Source organism: Lepeophtheirus salmonis, chromosome 5, assembly GCF_016086655.4.
Source record: "Lepeophtheirus salmonis chromosome 5, UVic_Lsal_1.4, whole genome shotgun sequence".
Taxonomy (NCBI): Eukaryota; Metazoa; Arthropoda; class Copepoda; order Siphonostomatoida; family Caligidae; genus Lepeophtheirus; species Lepeophtheirus salmonis.
The window spans coordinates 57,967,872-57,987,099 of NC_052135.2; the positions used below are offsets into that span (position 1 = coordinate 57,967,872).

Sequence of the window (19,228 nt, forward strand, 5' to 3'; positions counted from 1 at the left end):
CATTCACAAGCATAAAATAAGACATGTTGCCAATTACATTTAGAATATTTTTCAAGAATTATAAAATTGGGCTGATATGTTCAAATCTGCTCATTGAAACCGGATTTATATCAGAAACTCTGCCATTTCTAAGACCTTTGCAGAATTGCCAAATAATAATTAGCAAATCCATTGTCATGCAAGAATTATAAAATTGAGTCGATTTGTTAAAATCCAGTAATTCAAACTGGATTTATTCCGGAAAACCAAACATTTTCAATACCTTTTTAGAATCGCCAACTGCTCATTAATTAATGTATTTATCATCCACAATTACAGCACAAGATATGTTAGTAATTATATTTTGAATATTTTTGTACAAAATAATTATCCATTTGAAACCCCTCAACGAAAAATTATTTAAAGAGGAACAAAAAAATGAACATGTATTAAAGTACGGAAGTTCATTGTATGGACAATGGGAGATGTAACATATGTCATATAATTTTCAAAACTGTGTCAAACAAAACTTTCAAGGTGTACTATTATTAAAAAAACTTTTTGGATTTACAAAACTTGTTTTTATCGCTTTTTGAAAAAAAAGGAAGTGATATTGTCCCACTCTGTACTTATTTAAACATAATAATAGCGAAAATGATGTTCTTCAATTAATGAGTTTTAAATTTTGGTAAAATTATATCACTTTATAGCAAAAAAAATAAATTATTAATTTAAAAGCTATCAGTTACAGAAAAAACAAAGTATAACTTTTATTGCATTTTTACGAGAATATTGTTCCTTCTACCAATTACTTTACGCCTCAAAAACAGTTTTTATCCATTATAATATCTCAAACAAAGGTTGACTTAAAGTATTGATTTTAATTTAATTATATTATACTAGCGTAGGTGGCACGGCATTGTCCGGACATTAAGAAATTTGAATTTATGCAATTCTTAACTCTCTTATTTTTTAATCGCAGAAATATAAAAAAAAAGAGTGTAAAGATACATACTAACATCTACTGAGAATAATTCATTTTTAATTTTACGATCTTTATTTATGTTTTATATGAAGTAGTTTTTTGTTTGTCAGAAAGAATATTTTTAGAAAACTGCTATTTTAAGGCCGCCATGACCTTTAAGGCCAAAAAATTGTTACTAGAACCGTCTCTGAACCCTTAAAAATATTTATAAAAAATTTCAGCAAAACCCATTAATTGATTTAGCTATGAGTCCCGGACACACAAAACAGCAGCCCGTTGCATCCAATATATAGACTAGCGTATGTTTCCCCAGTGTTGCCCGGACATTCAGAAATTAAAATTTAATTTTGAACTTTTTTGCTTCTTATAAGAGAAAACATAAAGAATTATTCTTGGTGAATGTTGTTATGCATCTTGGCACACTTTTTTGAAGGAGACTATTAGGTTTTGAGAAGAAAAAATAATCCCGTTGGACTATTGTTCCCCATCTTTCATATTATTGTCAAAAATCCTTTGTCTTATTCTCTGGGAAGAAGTCATTATATTTGATCCCAGAAAACAATCTGGTCAATAATAAGAAATAAAGGCATTTGGACTCGTAAAATGACATATTATTCAAGCATGCATGTACATAAATATTCATAAACTAGACATGTACACTTAATCAAAAAAAAGTATATTTACATATTATGTATGAATATGGACAGAAGAGATTTACATAAAAGCATTAACCCTCTCATTGGATGGTCATTGGACGGCCTTGTAACTAAAAAAAAACAGATGGTTGAATATTCCTACATCCCTGTATCTGGGAAGAAAAATAAACTTATTTTGGAATTTGATCCTTATTTATAATCATAATTAAATGCATACACTCCAATGAAGTATAATCCTGGGGATGCTCCTGAACCATGACAATTTCAACAAAAAAAGAGTGAATCATGTCCATAAGAAATCTTGTGTCACAAAACCTATCTTTAATTGAGTTTGAAGACCATTTTTTTTTTTTCAAAAAGCTGTTAATTCTAATTTTCAGAAATTTTGCATTTTGCATGTTTGAATTTTTTTCCCACCAAAAGAGCATTTAAAGAACTAGAAGAGCAATGTGGGCAATTCAAATGAATTATCAGCCTTCTTTTGTAATGCGTTAAACAGCTGAAATTCAGGAAACATCTTATTATAAATTATTAATGACCTTAAAATAATATTTACTTATATATACATATAATGTCGTCCTCTTTTCTGTTGCTCGTTCCTTTCATACAGCTGACGTGTTGGTCTTTAGTTATTTTTATATTTTCTTTAGTAAATTCCAATACTCCAAAGACGGAGCAAATGTTTATCGAACGTTACACCATAGTCTCAATAAGGACTGTTTTATGTATCAGTTATGAAAACCCAGTGTATTTTTTAGCTGGCCCAGTTTTTTTTTCTTGTTTTTTTTTAATTGTTAGTCTGAAGAATGAATTATTGTCTTTTCATTAGCAGTTGTTATTATTATTTAATTCCTGAGTAGTGAAAATCCTTTCCTAAATAGATTCAATTATATTCAAAGCCTGATTAAACACTCGTATGTGCTCGTAAAAGACGCCCTAAGGATTTTTGATTTTTGAACTCAGAGTAGAATTGGGATCGACATCGGATTAATTCTATCAAACGTCATTATTTATATCCTTTTTCCATCTTCCCTTGTCACAGCTGATTTTAGCTGATCTAATAAAATGTCAAAATACATTTCTTTCTCTCCTCCAAAACATTTTACAAATTGTCAGGGTTACCATGTTGATTTTTGGGTTTCTTTTTTTAACATGCTCATTCTACACTGGACTTTCATAATTATTAATAATATTGGAAAATGCAAAAAAAAAAAAAATACAACATAAATTCCCACTGCAACAGCTAACATGAAATGATGTAATAGTAGCAACATCAAATAAAATTTTATCACTCTGATGTGGTTCGAACTGGCATTAAAGATGTACTTAAACGGGTTTAAATTCCTGACAATAATTATTTTTATGTAGATATTTTTTCAATAGATAATATGTAGAGGTGTGCAATTTGACCTTCTGGTATGATGATGATGCCGTCGACTACATATGTAGGTACTACCTAGACCAGGAAGAAGGAACCCTAATAATATGTACATACCATTTATAAAAACTGTAAAGAGTTCTGCTCTCTACCTTTTTGTATTTCTCTGTAACTCACTATCAAAACTCCATTCATTAATATATATATAATATCTTATTTGTCCTTTTCAGGGAGTTCAAATACATTCAGGCCCATGATGAAGTAAGCTCTTCCCTTTCATCGTCTTCTTCAAATGAGTGCAATCCATTGGCACAGGAAAACCATAAAAGGAATAAACTACTTTGACTCCGTATCGTCTTTCAAATTTGTAGAAGGGTCATCACTACATATGCATAATTAGACTTGAGCTTTAAAAAAAAAAGCCACAAAATAATAGGCGGATCAACAGTAACAATCGTCGAAGAAGAAGAAAGAAACAGACAAAACATGAATACTTATTTTGCAATTTGTTCTAGATACTCTTTCAACGAAGAGTATGGAAGCCTGAAATCGAAAGACATTCGAACGCTTTCGATTCAATAAACTTTTACCATTTCATTATTATATTATGATTACGCTTTTAGGACAACGCATTTCAATTTTCTTTAAAAAAAAAAAAAAAAACTTTTTATCATACGAAGTAGAAAAAAGGAAAAAAAATACAACATATATTTTTGTAGTCTTTTATAATTTTTGGCATATTTTCATTTAATTGTAATTTTCTGTTCCTTACCTGCTGTACTTAATTTTTTTAATTTCTTTTTTTTTAATTCAAACATTCCTCTTTATCATCAAGTATACAAATTATGTATAACTACGTGTAAATTATCATATATATAATTACGTAATTAATTATGCAGTTTCCTCTCAATAGTTTTTGCCTTGTTGGAAGTATTCCTTGTATTTCAATCAGTATATTATTATTATTATTAACTGATAAAAATTCTATATTACATACATTTTATGATAAAAATTTTGCTGTGATAAAATAGTAGAAATAAATTTGTAAAAAAGATCAATATATAAAAATAAACATCTATGAATTATTCCTAAATCTGGCTCTATGTTAGGCTTTCTATGTAATAGAATGCTCTAGGATTCAGTGCAGTCAAAAAATCAGAACTAGTTTTCCTTGGGGTCCCCAGGATTATATATAAATATATATAATCCTGATTTACCTGAACGACCCTGAATTTATTTTCGATAAAAAAAATTTACAAATTTCAAATTATGAAAATAAATTCAAAATACCTTTTTTTTTTATTGAAGTAACTGATTGTCATAAATGGCACCAATAAAAACTCAAGAGCTAAATTGTAATTAGTTAAATTTATAAAATACTCTCTCAAATTATTTTTTTGCAATATTTATTTTCAACGGTAAACACACGCTCCTCACTATTCCAATGCATTATAGCGACTGATTGGATTGTTGAAAAAAAAATTAGAATCTCACCTCTGAACAGAAAACACGCGTACCCTGCTAATTTTTGTATAGTCCGATTGCCATTTGTTTAAAAAAAGGAAATTATGTTCATGCACTCTGTATATGCACGTAAATTATTTAAAAAAGGGTTCGACTAATCTAAAAAAAAGTCATCTACATGTAAAATTGAAAATATATATATTTTTTTTAAATCAAATTTTAAATAGGAAAGAAAGAAAATGCCTTTATCCTTACTTCGGGCCCTGCCTACGCTAAACCCGATCCATTAAATAATGTTCCTATTTATTTCAAAATAAAGTTATATAAATCATGCGCGTGAATATGTGCAATTTATTTCCAAGGACTTGTCATATTATAATCTCCCAACCTCAATAACTGCCCCTATCAAAATAAAGTTATACATAAATAGTTATGTAGTTTTAAATGATTCTTCTTGGAGAGAAAAAATTGCCCCGTTATTAATTATATATCCCAAAAATTAAATATTTTAAGAGGGTGAATTGTTTAGGTTTGAAGATTTTAATATGCAATGTTCTTCAAAACAAATTTTCTATACACGTATTGTGCATGAACCTGCCTTATGGCGTTTTTATTATCAACTAATTAGTATAAAGTAGAGCCACGAATGTGTGTGCTGATGGGAACTATTTATATAAGTCCTTGTTAGACACTGAGTAGAATTGAGGATAGACATCGAAGAAATTTTTTGTCTATGCTTTTGCTTGTTATGGAGTGGGATTTGTGTTTATTTCTTCTTCTCAAGGCGTCTTGCAGCTAATATAAAGAAACTTCAGGGCAGTCCTGCAAAACATTCTTCAAATCGTTAGGCTTACACTGTTATTTTTCGGTTTCTTTTATTTTTACATAACGAAAGGTCATATTTTATACAACTGTGGGTAAGGACGTGTTTACAATCACTTGTTTATAAATATATTTAGGTGTAACTTGGAAAATCGGTTTTTTTCATGGATTTAAATTGTTTCATAATACCTGATTAACAGACTATGTATATAACACGAAATGATGTTGTCTTTATAAAAAATAATAATCATTTTAAAATTCAGAACTTGCTTAAAAAGGTATGTTGATTAACTCAAGCATTAATTGCATTTAACGAATCATAAAATGTTCTCACTAAATTCAACCGTTTTAAAATGTTGGTCTGTATCCACGTTCATTTAACGACTGTAGCAATCAATTTTAACAATTTTAGAATACAATTGTGTGTCTAAATAAAAACTAGTATAACAATATTCGGTATATTGTAATAATGGTACAGGGGTAGGGGTGTTTTAGATAGATGGCATTTAAAAAAAGGTGAACATTTTTTCTATTTTTATGGTATTATTATAATAGAAAAAAATCCTTTGAGTATAAATTAAAAATTTTACAAATTTATATTTGGTGCGGGCCCAGTCAAGAGCGGCGCCTCGGAGAAGTACATTCAGTGCAGACACAAAAACTGGTCCTGTACTGTAATTCTGATGCATTTAAAAGAATATTCTACTTCGTTTTTATTTAAGAGAGTACTTGCTACATCATTACCTCATAAAAATATTGTACCACTCATGACGTAACTCCAAAATTTCAGAATTAGACTCACTTCACCAAAACAAAATGAAGGTTCTAGGTAATTTTGTCTCTAACATTTTTGCCCCCTACATATTTCCTGCTGTTAATTTTTCCTCGAGGAGATTTTGTCGCATGACATCTTCGCCGCCTTTTTATGCTTTTCTTTTATCGGTTCGAACTTTGCCGTTGCATCTCGATCAGATTAATTATAAAGCTAGGAGAAGAAGAGAAAAAAAGAATAATGATAAAGAAGTAGATAATCTGTAATCTTGTACTGTTTATATATTTAATATTATAAGAAGGAGTAAAGAATCACGGTTCTAGGATGCTGAGTCTATTTCGAAAGGACTCATTGACTTGTGGCACGTTAATAAATCATAGTTGTGGTCTTAGTTGAGGCTTGAAGAAATGGAAAAAACTCAATCGATATAAAGAAAGGAATATTTATTGATGAATCTTCTTGTCCAAAGATGGTGAGTAGCCTCATATTTCTCTACTTTTACTATCAATTAGATGAAATAGCTCACGAAGATGTATCTCTCTCCTTGGACTCATCTCACTTGGCCTTATTCTTATTCCATTGTGTAATATATTTTATTAATATTAGTTATTACGATATTATTACTAATTATTTCATTCTTTGTAGTTTCTGGCTCGATTTCCCTCTCAAGCTGGAAATCACCAAAGAATCTTATCAGGACAAAGTACTTAAGACTATCTCTATCCCAGATGGTCGGGAAAATTATCATACTGGACTATCTCTTAATCAGTGATCTCCTTTTTTATATTTCTGAATTTACTCTATCACTCTCCAGAAGCCCTTTTTCCACATCTTGAACTTTGTCTCTTTCGATCATGCTCTCTCAAGAGGGTTATATTGTCAACTTTTTTTTTATCATAGTTTATTAGAAAAGACATCTGCCCTGGAGGATACCATGTTTTCTTTACTCTAACGTTGTGAAGTACGACTTTTAATCTCTTAATACTTACTGAATTACTTTTTATTTGACGTAATCTTGCATTTGTTATTTATGTGCTGCTAATTTATACATAGTTTATATAACAGCTCTGGAGGAGCTGATAGTTTGTCTAATGTTTTTTTATTTTTTATTCTCAAGTAATTAGTTATAACTCTTATAAATTAAATATTTTTATAACATGATTTTATAGCCTTCATTTTCTTAAATAACGAGAAAATATTCAATTAGTTAATGATTAAAATAAGAAGACATATAACGTTCATATGTAGACATATCTGATTCTAAAATTTGTAGAGATTCCAGGCAATGCTTTTCATATATTTTAATTTTTCCATTATGTTGCAATTTAATACTTGGGGTTAAAGTCTTTCACTTATGTATTTGCTCATTTTCTTTCTATTAGTATAATCACCTCTTTCTATAGCCACTTTTTAGCAATTACTTCTTCTTTTCTTAAATAATTAATTAATTTCCACAAATTTGGGTGCATGCTTGTAATAGAGTATTTGAATTACCCATTTTTTAGGTATAACATAAATAATATATAAGAGCAGATTATGTATATTTCTACTTAAGTTACTTTTTTCAAAAAGTCTATTTGATATGGCATTTTATTTTTTCTAAATATTAAAGTAACTAATTTCACCTAGAAAATACATCCAAAGACTATAATGAAGTTTACATTTTGCATTTGGTAATTATGCAATTCAACACTTTTAATTTTATAAATGATCCTTAAATTTTGAGTAATAACGACTTTTCGTAGCTCAAAATCATTTGTTACAAGTGTTACCTATGTGTAACATAAGTACAAGTCTAAACCTAAAGTTTATAAGGCTATAGTAAACTGATATCTCTTGCCTCCAATTCCTAAATAGGTAGATGTTTTCTGCAACAATGGATACAATTATCAAAGAGCAAGATAATGTATAGTGGATGATGAAATCAAAATGTGAAAACGCTCACTTTTTCAGTAACTTCTTAGATATAATTCCTACAAATGTTTAAATGTTAAAAATCAACCCTTGTAAATTAATAGCCAAGTACATTTGTCAAAGAAAAAGACCTTTTAAAAAATATATACCACAAAATTAATAGCTTTAATCAAATTAAAAGGGAATATTTATTTAGTTCCTTACAATTACATATATTTGTAATAAATTATTTTTTAAATAATACGGTAAAATATAATAATAATTTAATTATGTTCTTAAATGGGTCAGTATTCTAATATACACATAATAACTACCATTTTTGTATGTAACGTGATTATTATTCTCTAATTGAATAGGTCTGTAAAATTATAAAATGTAATGTTTTTTGAATAATAGTAAACACATAATCCTTACACAAATCCTTAAATGGAGAAAACACTTATTATTTATTTAAGACTTTATCGAACATTCCTTTAGTTAATCATCTTAGGTCAAGAAGTAATTCAAGAACTGATTAAAGTCTATATTGTATTCATTCATCTGAAACTTGAAATATCACGATACAAAACGATAGGATTTCTTCAATTTCTTCGTGAGTCAGTCCTTGGTCACTAAAGAGCATACTCCGAGGGTTGAACTACTTTACGGTCATCATCTAAATATTAAATGAGGATGAGAGCCAGTCGAACTTCATTTAGGAGTCCTTAACGAATAAAGAGGCAAGTAGGTAAATATATAGATTCATCTTGGCAAACGAATATTGTTCATGAATACATGAGATAGGTTCGCAAATTAAAAGTCGTTTAGTCAAATAATTAATTAGATTATTACCTATAAACTTTTAACAAATGTTGTTTATGTCAACTTCTGTATTTTCCGAAAAAGACATGAACTTTCCATGTATATAGTGCTTCAGACTAAGTCCATGTGAGATTAATCTATTAAATAATATATTTAATCCTCTTTGCCACCCAAGCTATTTTGACTTTTTACAATCTATTTTTTCTCTATAAATATAAATGGACATCCAGTAGAATTTAATTTCAATACATTTACATTCATTCGGAGTGATAAACTATCTTTTAAAATTGGGCATGCCTAAGATAGTGAACCCTTTAGTGCTCATTAAGGAACTCGAAGGCATCAAGATTTGGACTTATGTACCTGAAACAAAGTATTTTCTATCTAAGCTTTGCAAAATTAGCGCTCAAGGGAAAATGAAGTATCCCTTGAACAGCATGGACAGTGCACCATTCAAAAAAAGACAAAACTAAACATAAGGTGCTCAACGTCATCCCCTACAACGAGGACAATGCTGAGCTTTGTCTCTCCTAATATCCCACTTGTCAAAATTAACAACAGAGACTTCAGTCCTACCAGATATAATCCAATGGAGCAAAGACCTGCTTCATTGATAAATTTTAATTATATATTTGTTTTTGACCAGAATATATCCTATTTTACCAAATTTATTTTCATTTTTCTGCATTTTTTTTTGCATTTTGAGTTTTTTTTTTTTTTTGGATATTTATCTTCATTTTTATACATTATTTGGACATCACTACTTATTACAATTAGTCGAATAATCGACTGAGTTATATTTAATTTCGAAACAGTTTCATGCAACCTTACATTGCTTATTAATTAAATATTCTATCAGAAAATAATGAGTTAACTTGAAAAAATCAATCAAAATCAAATTTTTTGTTTATTGCAAATATTTTGAAGTTGTAATAGGAGTATCTACATATATGGTTTGTGTTTTAGTTTTAGTTTTAATATAAAGTGATGGAAACAAATATATAAAAAAATATTAGCTCCCATTTTTTATCTTTCATTTCCCTGGATTTTCGTATAATTAGTCAAATTTTGTAGGAACTGTATTCAAGATAACTAAAAATCTGCTTAATGCTGGAATTTTTTTACCTCCAGAAACGAAGCAGAACAATGGTTTTGCCTCTATTTTATTTTCTTTTTTCTTTTTTTGTCACTATATTTGCGGCAAAATTTATATATCCATTTTGATCAAACTAAGTACAAAGATTATATATGGTGACAGTCAGAAATCAGTAAATTTTGAGAGATCCTTTTTAACAGGAAAAGTAAAAAATGTAAAATCAACCATAACTTTAGAACAAATTGAAATACATCACTCAATTTGATTCTAGGTGGAGGTTTTTCTCTCTACCGAGTTCTAGTAATCAATATTTATTGCTTTAAATTTTCATCCGTATAGTTATTTTATTTTAAAATATGGCTCTGAATCGAACTTATACTAAGAAACGGGATTTTTAAAATAAGAGATTAAAAGGCCAAACCTACTGCGATTGAGAATTTTAATGGTCATTCTAGGGTTTTATGGTTTAAATAACAATCAGAAATATGGGTTTTAGCCAGAAGGCAAAAATGCAGATGCATAGTTATGTTTAGTCAAAGTGTTAACAAATTGTGTTTCTAATTGGACTTGCAAAATATGTTTATACTTGTGGTTAATTCCTTCAAAATTTATTATCACGATGTATATTGAATATGTATATATCATTTCTATTTGACTTTTTAGCATTAACCTCAAGAAATTCAAATTATGGATTACACACCTAAGCGTAATTAGAACATCCTTTGTTTATGCAATAAGTCACTATCATTGCCAAACCTCAAACTGAAGATATGGTACATTTTAAAGTATTATATTTTCTTTTGAGAGATTAAGTAATCCTTTGACTTTATCGCTTTGTCTCAATTGTATATCAACAGAGTCGAAATGAAATATAACATTTTACCTACATATAATAACGTCAGCAGAAAGAGATGATTTTGTAAGATACACACATGAAATATAAGTAAATATACTTAACCACATAAGAAAGATAAAAATACAAACGGTTTTTCTTTTTCAATCACTAAACTCTGTCTTTTATCTACAAAAATCCCAACCGTAAATATTTTTAATTTATACAAAATATATATGGACCCATATATTATTTTATTATATGTAATAGAATATAAATATATAATTAAACTATCAAAAGAAGGTTTTTAATAACCCTTATTATGAGGTAATCTTTTAAGTAAACAAGTTACTTTTTATATTTAGTCAATACTTCAAAATAAACATTACCTTAATTCGTATTTAAGATCAAGAAGCGTAGCCCGTCCCAAATGTTTGGAGATTAAAATATTAAAAAATTGAATACCTGATGACGTCACGTTTTCCCCATCTAATGTAAACATATTTATATTGAATAAATCTCAATAATTTTCTACACTATAGTTTTTTTAGATTTTATTTACATTAAAGACATCTATTTTCCTTATTTGCACTTATCACACCAATATAGTTAACTAAAAAGTGCGTTTAAAAATCAAACTTCTGGTGTATCCTTGAGATCAGAATCATGTTGACCTTGTATAATTGACGGATTCAACATTCAATTGCATGATGTGACCATATACTAGGATATATCCAGTTGAAACTTCAGTAGAGAGGGAAAACTATCAGTTACGTACTTCCCTCGGAACCCAAAATCTTTGTGTTTCCTGAAAGCATCCCGCAGAGTCATCAAAATAAATACCTGTGGATCGCTAGCTGGCATCGTTAATGTTTAGAACTAGGGCGGTATCTGAACACCTTGTAACTATTATAGTCAGTGTTGCCAGGTTAGCAGATTTCCAGCTAGATCTAGCTGATTTTTAACTTGTTTAGCTGGGAGAAATATCATTTAGGTGATGGCTGGAAATCTTATTGATTTTTGCAATAGTTTAGCCGATTTTTGCCTGATTTTGGGTCTACAGAAAACTAAAAGAAGACGTTCATTCATTAGTACATATTCGCTGTGTATGTTATTCAGTGCAGTTGGGTGTTTCCCACGCAAGTTCTGATACAAAGGCCACCTCGAAAATGCTCTACTCTATATACAGTGATGAATATTATCACGGTTATTTGCATTTTTATTAATTGTGCTAAAATATGTCGAAAGAGTCAACAACATTTTTGATTCCAATGATAGCGATCTTACCAAATTACTTGAAGACTTTAATGTTTTGGTTGAAAATTTGGTAAGTAGAGTGATACTTCCTACCAATCAGCGTCGGGTTGATCCTTTCACCTGTAATCTGGAAGAATACCTTATTCCTAAATTGTACTTAAGATATGAAGCTGAAAATTTCCTCTCTAATATGACCCATCACTTGTTGGAGGATCGAGATAAGAACCTAGGGATCGATATTCTCACTTTTTGATTAAACTTATAACTTAGAAATAGGCTTCCCGACAATGTGAAATCATTAAAAACAATGCCAATGTTTATTTTTGGAAGCACTTTGTGTCCCGTGAAAAAGTCCATACTACCCTTAGTAAGATCATTGGATATATCCTCAGAGCCCAGATATGGCAAACGATAATATGTCTTGCAATGAAATTACTCTCAATCATAATGTTTCACAATGATATTACCTACAATGTTTTTGTCTTACAATGACAATGTACACAACGATATGACCCCAACGTTTTTGTCCACAAACTTTTAACCACAATCATTTAACAGTGAACCCATCAAAAGGGGAGAGGCAGGGAGGATCGCATTTGCTCCTCCAATAATTGAAATTTTATAAAAGAAAATTGTTACTCGCAATTTTTTTATTTTTTTAAAAGAAAATACATTTTTCCCCCATGTGTAACTATTATAGTCAGTATTGCCAGGTTAGCGGATTTCCAACTAGATCTAGCTGATTTTTGACTTGTCTAGCTGGGAATAATATCATACTGTACTGGGTCTATAAACAGTACACAAAAAATTGGCTGTCTGCTCCACCTTTTCACCTTGGTGGTAGTGATACTGAAGAATTTATCGAATTTTCTCTTTTTTTACTTTCATTTTCGAACGCTCTAACACACAACTAGCTTCACCAAACACAAAACCGTAAATGAACTTTTTTAAAGTATATACTTAATCAAGTGTCAAACATTTGTCATCAGAAAAGAGCAAAACTTTCCCGATTTTTGTTGTCCGAGAGAAAATTCAGACTCTCAGCTTGCTCAACTCAGTGATAACATGTCTTGTTGTCCTCCTGCGTGATTTTACACCAAAGTTATTCCGGCTTAAAGATAATAAAATGTGTGACACTAGATAAGATCAACCCTGTATATTATCCAGAAAAGAAAATATTAACATCTTCATGGAAATTTAAACAATATTCCAAATTATATTGCTTAGGGAAAGTGTAATTTAGTGCTTCAGTCTATTCATACAAAAAAAAAATTAAAATTTTATTTTGACCTAATAATGTAAAGTAAAATAATATCTCATATCAATAATACAGCAAAAAAATAATAATGTACCATCATAAATTATGGATTTAATAAGAGTATTTCATAAGGAGTTATTTACTAATTGATATATTTAATTTTAATAGATTGATCGTTATCAGATTGGATATGATTAAATGTGTGTAATGTCCAGCAATTTCTTCTATAAAAAGTTGTAAACTGCATTTTTTAGTTTTTGTGTATTACAATTACCTAAACAAGGATCCCAATGACGTCACTAGAAAAAGAGAGAGAGAGTTACGTAATAAATCTGCTGTGTTTGTCCTGTGATTTTCTTATTGCCTAACCTTATTCTAATAACATTGATATGGACTTCAAATACAATTCCTGGGTCAGATGGAGTAATACATAATAATTAGTGTTGTGTCGGTCCTTATTTAATAATGAAGACTGTAGTCCCGTTGAGTTCAGCCTAAAACATAGCAAGTTCTTAATCAGTTCTAGTACTGGCAGTCCGAATGACCGGTCCTAAGACTAGACTGGATCGAATAAATAAGGACTAACAGTTGGCAAAACACTATCATGTTTACTTATACTTAATTTGTGCAACTCTATTTCACCAATTATAATAGGATCATTAAAAAAAATCCTTTAAAAAGCTAGCTATTCCATTATGGAAATTGCTCATGCAAAAATAGATATGCCCAAAAAGAATGTGAAGCCAATTATATGGCTAATATGTAATGTCTATCCACATACAATCATTGATAGTGAAATGGAGGAATTTAAAAAAAAGTTCCCTTGACACTTGAAGAGATCCCTCCATCATTGCAACACTATGTAGGTACATCATTCATCAATTATCTAAATACCTAGGTATACCTATGAATAGAAGGCCAGTTCAAGGCTACTCCTCCCAATATTAATATAAAAGGGGTGTATTATATACATTATTATGAATGTCATACCTGCAAGGCCAAAAGATTAAGAATGAAGATATTTTTAACATTAAATAGTGCAAATAACAAGATGATGTCGTCAACGTTAAACTAGAATATAAACAAGGGATTACGTAATTGACCCGCTCAACAAATATTAATATGGGAACGTATATTATGTACACATGTATGTAATTTCAAGTTTTGCCCGAATAAGGCATAATTAATTGTGCAAAATATCCGCCCAAAAGATTATTTTACATAACGATAAAGTATCGTTCATAATATTGGTTCTATAAAAATACCTCTTTAGGGCAGAAGAAAAATGCCAACTCATATGATGTAAGAAGAGATCACTCAAGCAATGAACTCTGTTAGTTACATTATTTTTTTGCATACAAACTCAATTCATTAGCTTGTTTTTTTATTAGGTACCAGTGTTGTAATATAAAAGGATAGTGCTGACACTAAGGCTGTAATTCCAGGTGCGTCTGCATGATTATATATATTACACATACAGGGCTCGGAAGCAAAACGTGGCCTGAATGACTGATTTTAGAAAAATGACAATAACATTAATTTTTGATAAATAATTTATAACTTTTTTTTACAAAACTTTGAGACACGACCTTTGTGAACATGTTCACTCCCAATGGCCGACCTCAGCAGCAATCATAGCCTCCACACGGCGGTGGAAAACCTTTCAGGAGTTGATGATGAGCTTCTCAGACAAGTTGTTCCACTCCTTCACAATGGCAGCCTTCAGGGAGTCCATGTTCGGGTGAGATGTCCGGTTTGTTCTTCTCCGAAGTGATCCGCATAGCAAAGTCCAACGGGTTCAAATCCGGCGAAGATAATGGCCACATGTCCTTGAGTCAAAAATCAGCCATATTGTCGGCGCAGAACTTCTGACATTTGGCCGATGTGTCTGAGGGTGCACCATCTTGGGTCCACACATAGTTGTCCTATGGGTAGGTAGCCTTGAGCTATGGCAGGGTGGTGAACCTCAGCACCTTGTAGTAGGCCTCCTGGCCAATTTTATCCCCAACCTTAATAAAGAAGGAAGGCATCTTCTTGCCGTAGGACGCCACGACCCCAGAACCATTGTTTGGGCCGTATATTTTATACAGAACACCCCTTTGACCTCCTCTGGTGATCTTCCAACCCAAAGGTCGTTCTGACGGTTATAAACCTGGTCCACGGTGAAAATCTTTTCGTCAGAGAAATTTTTTACTGTGGATCCATTTGCCTTGATCCACGCACGAACTTTCTTGCACCTCTGCAGCCTCCTTTCCTTCAGAGTGTCCGTCAACAGGTGTTGTGAGGTCCTTGTATAAGAGGACAACCCTAAGTCCTCCTTAACAGCCCTCCCGATTGTACCCTCGTCCAAATCAGACTCGTTAGAGAGGCAATTCATGGATTTTGTGGGGTCCTCCTTGATCTTCTTCTTCTGGTGCTCCAGAAACTCAGAATCCCTTTTCAAGTTGTGTCCCCCACTTCCTTCTTTCCTTCAAAGGTCTTTTCCATCCTTTTTCATCTTGGCCACCTTGAAAATGAGGCTCCTGGAGCTCTTCACAATGTCCATAATCTCTGCCACCTAAATTTTGTCATCCAGAAGGTCTGAAATCCTCAGCCTTTTTGCTTCTTGCTCACTCATGATGAAAGATTTGAGAAATGTTTATTATTGTTTACTTGCGCAAAAAGAACAGGAGATTCGGAATATGGAGGGAAAAAGCACAAAACCTCTCTATATTAATTATAATTAGCATTTATCAACAGTCCACGTTTTGCTTCCGAACACTGTATATAAATATATATATATTTTTTTTTTTTTGGTGGTGTGGTTTGCTAGGTTTTTAGATTTTTTTCCAAAAAAAATGCAAAAAATTTCAAAATTCCATAGTTATTCACAAAAAATTAAAAACCCATAGCCATTTACAGAAAATTAAATTTTGTGGAAAAAAATTCAAATATTAAACTTTTTTTTAATTTCAAAAATCCATAGCTGTTCAGAGAAAATCAAATTTTTCGGAATTTATTTTTTCAAAAATCACAATTTTTAGAAAAAATTGCAAACATTAAATTTTTTCTCTGCTACATAATTTGCTGGAATGACAAAAAACAAAGCCAGTAAAAAACTAAAATTCCATAATTTTAGGTAGGCTACAGGCCTACCAGGCCACCCCCTGGGGACGCCACTGAATTCAGTCGTAGGGTAAAGTCCTTATATTATAAGACGAGTCTCAAGATTGTATCACAAGTTAAAGTCCTTGAATTCTATTCTAGTTAGAGTACTTCAATAATTTTATCGAATCCAATTAGAGCCCTCAGATTCATTTTGAACTCATTTCTAGTCTATAATTATAATAGAGGGTCCATACTGTCCAGTCAGGTCAAAAACCGGTCCTTAAATACAATTGAATAATATTAATCCACAAGGAAGAAACAACTCATTGACGTCACAGGGTGTCCACAGGAATGTATATATATTTCGGTTATTTGATTTTACTCCAAAAATGTTGTGAAAAATAGCTATTTGCAAAATTTAATTTTGGGAATTTTTTTATCAAAAATCGATAGCTGCTCACACAAAATTTAATTTTTTGAAAAAATATTTCAAATATTAATTTATTTTTGGAAAAAAAGTCAAAATTCAGAAGTTTTGGTTGATATAACGAAGAATCTTAACATGGAGTGGAGATTTGTGGTAACATCAAGTCCATACTATGAATGTATTATACTTGAAATTGATCTTAAAAATGGATATATCGACGATCCTTCCCCTTCGCTTCCTGCAACACAGGGTTCTTATGAAAGTGACTCCCACTTACGGCTATGGAACTACCGTGGATATTATTCGTAAGAATCTTGGAAATAAACCTTTTTTAAGAATTTGCATTATCTTGTGTCTTTGAAATGTTAGGCACTCACAAAAAAACAGCTATCAATACATTAATTGGTCTTCACTAAGTTTTTTTTACCGGGAAGTTTACCTTTTCTCTTATTTGATATGGAAAGCTACACAATGTACACGCTTCTATGGCATTTGAAAAGATTTTTTCTAATTCAAAAGAGATGTAATGGATGGTTTAGGGAATTAAATCTATATAGTAATTAGATGCATAGAATCGACTTCCCGAATTGCTATGGGAAGTAGGCATAGGAATTTTGTTTTCCAGCACTCCATGTAAAGATTGTGGTAAATTATTCAACACTATAAGACTATTCCTAGGTTATTCTTGCTATTTTCATTTCGGCGGTTGCAAGGTACGGAGCATTCAAATTGAAGATCGCAAGGACGATCAAGGGTGCTTGGGACTGGGGCTATGATATTGCCCATTAAAAGCATAAAGACATTTTTGGACTTTGCTAAAAATACTTAAACTTTTTATAAAGAGAAAAAAACAACCTAGTTGTTAGTTTAAAAACAACTTGCTCTTAATATTACATATTTGGATTTTATTGATTTTAGATGATAATGCTTTTAAATTGGATACATGAATATTTTATGTTTATAAGTTTTAATCTGGCGAAGAAATTTTTTAAAAGTTAAAATGCTTAATCAAATTTCTTTAAATGCATCTTCACCAGAAAATTTTAGATAAATCTATTTTTTATAAATTATTTGCTGTCCAAATACAGGGGTTTTTTTTTAAAAATCATGCGCTACTAAAAAAAAAATTTCTAAAATTATATTTCAAATATTAATTTCTTCCAAAAAAAATTCAAAAATCCACAGCTATTCACAAAAAGTTAAATTTTTTTAAGAACATAAATCTTAAAAATAAATTTTTCTACCCCTATTTTCGCGTAAAGTATTTTCATCTTGACCAAAAAATTATAGTAAAAAGCAAAATTTACTTAATTTCTACATCACACGTCTTCAAAATATGAACCCCTACAGACGCCTCTGCAATGAGGGATAGAGACCAAGTCTTTAAGAAACAACATGGAATTAAGCATTTTTTCCAAATTTATTTGAAATTTTTTAGGGTACTTTTATCCATTTGCTTTGAAGACTATAAAGTGTGACTGGACTAAACCGAACTGAACTGAATAGGGCTGGACAGGAATCCTCAGTCCTAAATAAAGATCGACACAACACTAGTTTTAAGTCTTTTCTTGTGTGCAATATGAAATAATGCATCTTCAAAAATCTAAAGATTAAATAGCTTAGGGGCTCTTAAAATATAGAAATTCCGACAATGATACTTGGTTTTTAACACTACCAATACTTCCACGCCCAAACTGAGGGCTTAAACAATTTTTAGATATTAGAGGGGTTCCTTGGATGTATTTAATTAATTGGTGGTAGTTTTTAAGGATCCAGGGGTCCGCCTCAAGTATCCCGCCTAACCCATGGGCTTGGAACTATTTCTTGGTATTAAAGGAGTTCCTTGGACGTATTGGATGAATTGATGATGGTTTTTAACAATCCCACACTACCCCGGGTCAATCTGAGTGTATTCAACCATATTTTAAGAGGCCCTATGCTATTTATTCCGAGACCCCATCCTTCTCCTCTATTGCAATACTATTACTCACATTTGAAGGTAATTTAAAATGTTTTATTGTTCATCATGAAGTTTCAAAAAAATACAGGCAATTTTCCTCCGTGGTAATTTTCTCCAGGGTATTCTTCCACGGGTAATTTTCCGCACACGGGAAACCTGACGATTTTAAGAATATTTTTGATGGAAAGAAGCTTAGCTGAAATGAAGTTTAATTAAACAGCTTAAGATGAAGTAAATAAACACTGGGGCCACTCCTTATTAAGCAAAGACATAGCCTTGCTCTGATGCCGATCCTCCATTCTACTAATAAGTCCCCAACACATCTTGAGCACTTATTATCTAAAGATTACTTTAAATGTAGATGTTATCTCTTCAAGAATAAAAAAATAAGGACACCATCTTTCTAAAATAAAAATACTATTCAGATCTTTTTGCTTCAGATTGCCAACTAGAAAAAAGTATTGTAGACATTAATTCGTTCAATTAAATAGGCGTTTGGCTTTTCTCCTTTTTTATAAAATTAGTTGCAAGCAACCGTGA

General features: G+C 30.8%; 1 protein-coding gene and 1 long non-coding RNA gene across 2 annotated transcripts in view; both read left to right on the forward strand.

Moving 5' to 3' along the window:
• Window positions 1-4,070, forward strand: part of LOC121118142 (uncharacterized) — a 52,389-nt gene extending 48,319 nt beyond the window's left edge. The window contains exon 3 of the mRNA XM_040712686.2: window positions 3,229-4,070. Within this exon, the coding sequence (XP_040568620.1) occupies window positions 3,229-3,263 (35 nt within the window). The 3' untranslated portion in view covers window positions 3,264-4,070. The remainder of the gene's footprint in view (window positions 1-3,228) is intronic.
• A 2,265-nt stretch (window positions 4,071-6,335) lies between these two features.
• Window positions 6,336-8,381, forward strand: LOC139905506 (uncharacterized). The gene is made up of 2 exons (XR_011780319.1): window positions 6,336-6,639; window positions 6,702-8,381. It is a non-coding gene; the product is annotated as an uncharacterized lncRNA (long non-coding RNA).
• Window positions 8,382-19,228: the final 10,847 nt, after the last annotated feature.